General features: G+C 57.2%; 1 protein-coding gene across 1 annotated transcript; it reads left to right on the plus strand.

Moving 5' to 3' along the window:
• Window positions 1-1833: 1833 nt before the first annotated feature.
• NKX2-6 (NK2 homeobox 6) lies at window positions 1834-5872 on the plus strand. The gene is made up of 2 exons (XM_072797145.1): window positions 1834-2280; window positions 5247-5872. Exons 1-2 carry the CDS (start codon window positions 1983-1985, stop codon window positions 5870-5872), a joined length of 924 nt encoding a protein of 307 aa, XP_072653246.1. The 5' UTR covers window positions 1834-1982.
• The last annotated feature ends 672 nt before the right edge of the window (window positions 5873-6544 follow it).

Raw genomic sequence — 6544 nt, forward strand, 5'->3', positions numbered from 1 at the left:
AACTTTCTCTTATTTTCCTTTTCTCCCCCAAAGGGGTGAATGATGACTTTTATAATTGGGGGAAAAAAATGAAAGAAATGTATGTGTTATCATAAGGTTTGAGGTCTCTAGGTGGGGAAAAAGCAAATCACTTTCAGACAAAAAGGTGGAGGTGTACTGTTTGGGCAAAACCAGATTCCTAGTGTGCCAGCTGTTGGAGAGCTGGGCCACCTCAGAGTTGCTTAACCTCTCTGATGACGACTCATCACTGAAAAAGACAGGAAAGAGGGAAGGAAGAAAGGAAGGACGGAAGGAAGGAAGGAAGGAAAGAGGGAGGGAGAATGGAAAGAAAGAGAAACTGGAAACACTTGGGGTACAGCTTTGATGTAAAGATTAAATGATATGATGTATAAGAAATAATTAGTTGGTTATGCTGAAATTTTGTGAGAAATTTTGCATCCACTAGCCTAGGGAGAGAAGTTCAATTTATCTGGATTTCAGGTACTAACAAAGCCCAGACAGTCCTTGTAACATTGAATTCTCTAAGAAGGTTTATTTAAGAAACAGTTAATCTGAAATCTCAAAAAAGAACTGTATTGAGATCTCATTTTGATTAAAAAATATTTTTAAACTCCTTAAGTCTGTTGCTGAGGCCCCGACCCTACACCATGTTTTCTTAATTGAACCAAGGTAGCATGAGTAATAGCAGTGGACGGTCATTGATGGTTTCATACACATTATCTCAGTTCTCACAACCACCCTATGATGGGCCTATTCTTATCTCCATTTAAAAATTCAGCCTAAATTTGGAGAGGTAAATACTTTGCCCAAATCCCACAGTTGATGTGTTCCAGAGCAAGGGCTAGACATGTTGACTCCACCTCCACATTCATAGCCTCTGTACACACCGTGTCTCTTCAGTCGGAGCCAGCCGAGTCCGAGGAGCTTTTCTGACGATCTTAACGTTGGTCAAAACTTCCCATCCCATGCGGGGACTCGCCAGCGCCCGATGCACGCATGAAAACAATTAACTTTAGGGAGAATAAAGGGGAGGAAGAGAAGGACCTGGAAGACTAGACGGGCAAAGGGAGCCCCTGTCCGGCACCTTCATGAGGGCTGGCTCATCACGTTTCCTCCTCCCCACCCACTCACCGAGCCGCAAGGAAGCCAGGAGGCTCTCCCAGTCTAGCTTCCAGCCCTTTCTTCGCAGCCGGAGCCGAGAGGATCCTCCTAGGAACTGACCGATCTGGGTTCCCCAAACCCAGATTCTGCTCTAAGCGAGAAGTTTCCCGTTTAGTCTAGGCATAGGCGGGTCAACACTAGCTCCTCCGCCGCCCAGCCCCTGTTCTTTGGACTGAGGTCCCCGCCGCGCCCCCCCTCCTCCACCCCCACTCACCTCCCCCCTCCCCGCGCCCGCTAAGACTCCAGCAAGCTCCTCCAATCCCATGGGTGCCCTGCTGTCTCCACCTCAGTTTTCCTCCTTAATAAGTGAAGAGTTGAGCTAAGGCCGGGCGGGATGGATAGGCTCGGGTTGCAGAGCAAGGGTTCCACCCCCAAGCTCCCAAGGCCTCTAGGAGCGCCCCCTTGGGCGGGGGAGTGACCTCCAAGCTCCCGCTAGTACCGTATTCACCGAAACACGAGCTGCGCGCAGCACTCTCTCCAGTCTTCCTTGCTTTTGAGAACCGTCAACACAAACCAAACCTTTCCGGATGGTGGCTGGGGGTTGACGAGCAATTAGAAGGGTGCTGGAAGAAAGCGCCCCGGGAGGAAGGTGCGGGTTAAGCACGTGGTTTCCGTCGGGACCAATGAGGGTCGGCGATCTCATCACTCGGCCTCGGTCACCCGGCCGGCAGGGATGGCCCAGAGGAAGGAGCAGAGCTGGGTACCGGGCTTCTGCCCCAGACCTGGGGTCTGCGGTGCTTGCAGCGACGAGACGGGAGGCTCAGGGCGCCGCGATCCAGGGGGACGGGGGGCACCCCAGCTCGGCCTCCTCCGCCTTCGAGATGCTGCTGAACCCCGTCACCTCCACCCCCTTCTCGGTCGATGACATCCTGAGGCTGGAGCGCGAGCAGATTGGTTCCGAGTCCTTGCAACTCCGGGGGGCACGGAGGAGCCCTGAACGTTTTCAGTGTCAGCGACTCCTCCCAGAACCGCGAAAGGCAGCGGTTCCCGGCACCTGCAGTGGCGGCGGCGGCGGCGACAGCGGCGACAGCGGCAGAAGGCGGGACCAGTCGGGGTCTCCTCCTGGTGCTCCCTGCGAGACGGTCTCGCAGATGGAGGCGGAACGCGTGGGAGAGCCACGTAAGTGGGCGCGCTCAGGTCTGGGCTCCTACTTGGAGATCATGGCTGGTGGTGGTGGTGGGGGTCGTTACCAGGTGGCACAGGAATAACACGCATCCCCCGGTCTCTTCTGCTCCAAGGGCCTAGTCTCATTTTTCTCTTATTTGACAATTCCAAAAAGCCAGATCTCTCAGCCCCCTCTATCATCTCCTCCAGACAGCCAGTGTGCTTCCCTAACAAAATAAGGTCCCGGATCTTAGAGGTTCATAACTTCCACAGCCTGTCCCCTGAGTCCCATAAACGCATGACCCACTCACAGCCACACATCCCAGAAACTCCAGCTTCTCTTCCTTCCAGCGAAACCCTCTACAGTATCTTAGCTGTGCTCCATCACCACCAGTCTTCCCTGCCATGTCCGAGTCTCCCTACTCTAAATCGTCTGCCAGAAGTGTAGCCATCAAAGCAGCCGAGTGCCCTGCGAGTGGAAACTCTGCCGACTCTGGGATCAATCGCAGCCCTTTCTTTGCACTTGCTGCCTGGCCTGGCCTGGCCACCCACGTCCATTCCTCCGCCCGGGTTCCTCCTCTGGACAATGAGAGGTGGCGACCAGATCAGGTAATGTTGAGTCCCTAGGCCTGGACGGCCCCTGAGGGCGCTGGCGACAAATCCACCGCGTCTGGGCAGGGTAAGGGCAGTTCCGGTTTCGCTGCTCCGAGGGGACGGCTCCGGGGAGTCTGAGCCCTGGTCTCCGAAAGCACAGCCTCGTGCACCGCCAGCGAGGCCGGGCACCTGCGTCCAGCGGCAGGAAGGGAAGGAGCGAGCGGTGAGCTGCGTTGCATTGTCTCCTGCAACCCAGGACAGTTTCAGACATTCGAAGGGATGAAAAAGCGACTCTTCCTCTCCACAAACTTCTGCGCCTCTGTCTGCAGCTTCCAGATGAGCGATGTGCAGTCTGTGACCCCCCTTGAGGCCTGGCAGGCCGGGCCTCCTCCACCAGGCTGTGCCAGGCCCATCGGTTCAAGGCATTAACGAATAAGTAAAGGGGCTAGTTAGTTCCCAGTTATTCCTCGACTGGTTATTCATGTACTCCAGAAGCAGGGAGAACATTAAACTTTTGCTGTATTCACAGAGAAGCCTGTGGGTTTTCTGCAGCGGCCTCTAAACACTAATTCCCTCAGAGCTGCTCAGCCAACTTGGCATTCGCTCTGGCTTTGCTGAGAAAGGGTCACAGTCCTTGGCCCACAGCTAGCAGCCAAAAGCAGGAGCAGTGGATCCCTCCTCCCTGGCGAACCCTGAGTGGCATCTCTCAAGAGCTGCCTGCCGTGGACACCAAGAAGGGGCCAGTGCCCAGCTCCAGGAATGAAGCGCGAGGCCGCTGCAACCATCAAACATCACTGGTGGACACTGCGCCCCTCATCTGTCCCCAGTCAAATCACCTTGATCTCAAGGATGCACCGAGAGAGGGGCTCCAGCAGGTGACCAGGAGAGCTCTGGGTGCTGGCATGCACCCGGGTATAGCCTGCCTGGTCAGCGAGCCTCAAACGGGGTCCTGCTTATTCCAAAGATTTGCTGAAGGTCACTGGTTACTTTTCAATTTGCGAAGAATAAAGCCCCAGCCCATATTTTCCCTCTTTGACAGATTTCCTCAGTTTCTTTGAGCACAGGTTTCTTTGAAGGAAGTTTGTATTTCCTCAAACTTCCAAATACCAAACAGTTCCATTATCTGCCTCCTGGAGACTGTGTCAACGCGACTGAGGACTTGAAGTCGGGTCTCAACCTACACCTTCTTTAATTAGGCTGTTCTGCTCCACCTTGCCACCAGCTTGCAGCCATTCCACGTTCCTGGTTTCTCCTGGCATGCTTTCCCATGAAAACTCGGCATTTCCTCTCTACACACCCTTGGATTAAAACAGAACTTAGCCAAGACATAAGAGAGGGGGGAAGAAGAGAAGGAAAAGCTGTGTTTCGGGGGGCTTCAAGCACGGCCATCTCGGGGTGATTGGCTAGGTACGGGGGTGGGGGTGGGGAGAGAAAGCCAGAGCAAAACCAACGCTACCTGCTTGCCGAAGAGACCCCAAAAGGAAGGAGGCTGCTTTCTAAAAAGCCAAATATGAAAATAAATAAATAAAATAATTTTTAAAAAGCCTTATATGGACCTAAACTTTGTATATACCTCCAAGAGACTCTAGGTTTCTGAGCCAAAAATCAGGAGTCAGAAAAATATTTCGTTTGCCTTTATTTTGCTAATTGGAATTACAGAGCAACACATCCAAGAAAGAGGAGCCGGGTCCTTGATGCCGGTGGAGCACTTAATGGCCAAAAAGACAAGGGTGTGCACAAAGGTGGGGTGAAGGTGGGGGATACCCGGACACCCGCCCCTGCGCTTGGATCGGAACACCCCGTGATGCTCGGAGGACCACCATGGATAGATAACCAGGCAGACAGGAACCCAGACAGGAATCCGCGGACAAGCACGTCACCAAGTTTTCACGCTCTCTCCCCCTCTCTATCACTATCTCTCCCTCTTTCTCCGCCCCCTCCTTCCCGACAAGGGCAGTCCAAAGTCAACCTCCATCTAACAGTCCCCCACATTCACACTTGGTCCTTGCGGCAAAAGCTCCCCCAAACTCGACCACACTTTAGAATCGAATTGCCCCCACCCCCACCCCACCCATACACAGGTATTCTAAGAAAATGAAGTTGTCTTAAACTCTTGGCCAACCTCTTTTTGAGAAAGGGCTGCACACCGGAGACCCCAGAGGGTCGCAATGTACATGTGGGCCTGCAGGTACCATCGCGACAGAGGCTGGCGGTAAAGGAGCCTTCAGATCGCCCTGGGACGGGGATGAGGGGTCAACAAAGGGGACAGAAGGAGGCTGTGAAGTGAAGTACTACCGGGGGAGAGGGGCGTCCCTTAAAAACGAGGTAGAACTTGCACAGGTAACCCCGAGGCTGGGCGCTGACGCTGCTCCTTCCTGTGCTTTTAGAGCCGGGCCTCCGCGCAGCCCCTCCCCTCCGCGGCGGGACCCGGGGGCCAGAGCGCGGCGTTGGCGACGTTGGCACCGGCGCGCGCGGGGACGGCACCGAGCAGCCCAAGGAGCGGCAGCGGCGGAGGCCGCGCGTGCTCTTCTCGCAGGCGCAGGTGCTGGCGCTGGAGCGGCGCTTCAAGCAGCAGCGGTACCTGTCGGCGCCCGAGCGCGAGCACCTGGCCGGCGCGCTGCAGCTCACGCCCACGCAGGTCAAGATCTGGTTCCAGAACCGGCGCTACAAGTGCAAGAGACAGCGCCAGGACAAGTCCCTGGAGCTGGCGGGCCACCCCCTAGCGCCGCGCCGGGTGGCGGTGCCGGTGCTGGTGCGGGATGGCAAGCCCTGCCTGGGCCCCGGCGCGCCAGCTTTTCCCGGGCCCTACGGCGCCCCCGCGGCTCCCTACTCCTGTTACGGCGGCTACGCGGGCGCTCCTTTCGGCGCAGGCTACGGCGGGGGCTACGCCAGTGCACCCCCGCGTCCCGCGCCGCCCGCAGCCCTGGCCGGCGCGGGGTTGGGTGGGGGTGGCCCCGGCGGCACCTCGCAGGGCCCTGTGGCCGCCGCGCTGCAGGGTGTCAGGGCCTGGTGAGGCGCCCCGGCTCCGCGCTCCGGCCCAGCCTCTCCGCCCACCGGCTCCGGCGCTGGAAGGAACGGGCGACCCGAGGGCACTTCTCCCTGAGCGATCCCCGGGACTGCGAACTGCCCCCCGCAGGTCATCGCGCTGAAGGCCCTGGGGACATTCTTCTCGCCGGGGACGTGAAGCGCACCGGGCCTTCGCCGGCCGCCCACGAAGCAGCACCCGGAGGGAGGAAAGCCTAGGGGGTGCTGGCAGTTTGGGGGGTCGGAGCAGTCCTGAGGCAGATGACTTGTCGGGGCTCAAAGTCAGGGTTTGCTGATGGGCTCTTCAAGTTCTGTGCAGCAGCCCGGGGACCTGGGCCAGGGGAGGGGGTGTGCGTGAATGGGGTGGGAGGGTGCTCTAGAGCACCTCAATCCTCCGTTGGGGAAGAATGTGAAAAGTTAGCCGCAGGAGGTGTGGGAACCCGAGTGAAGAGCGGAGGAAGGGGGAGCATCCAGGGGGTCAGGGAGAGGAACCACTGTGTGAGCCAAGCCCACCTGGGAGTTCAAACTGCCCCCAAACCCGCCTCCCCCAACCCCAGGCCTCTCCTCGGCCTTGTCCTCTGGGGACCAGGTTGCTCTCCTGCAAGGTACCCAGTACATTCTGGTTCTCCCCTTCAGGGTCACTGCGTTTTACCCCGTGTAT

This window comes from Canis lupus, chromosome 24 (assembly GCF_048164855.1).
Source record: "Canis lupus baileyi chromosome 24, mCanLup2.hap1, whole genome shotgun sequence".
NCBI lineage: Eukaryota > Metazoa > Chordata > Mammalia > Carnivora > Canidae > Canis > Canis lupus.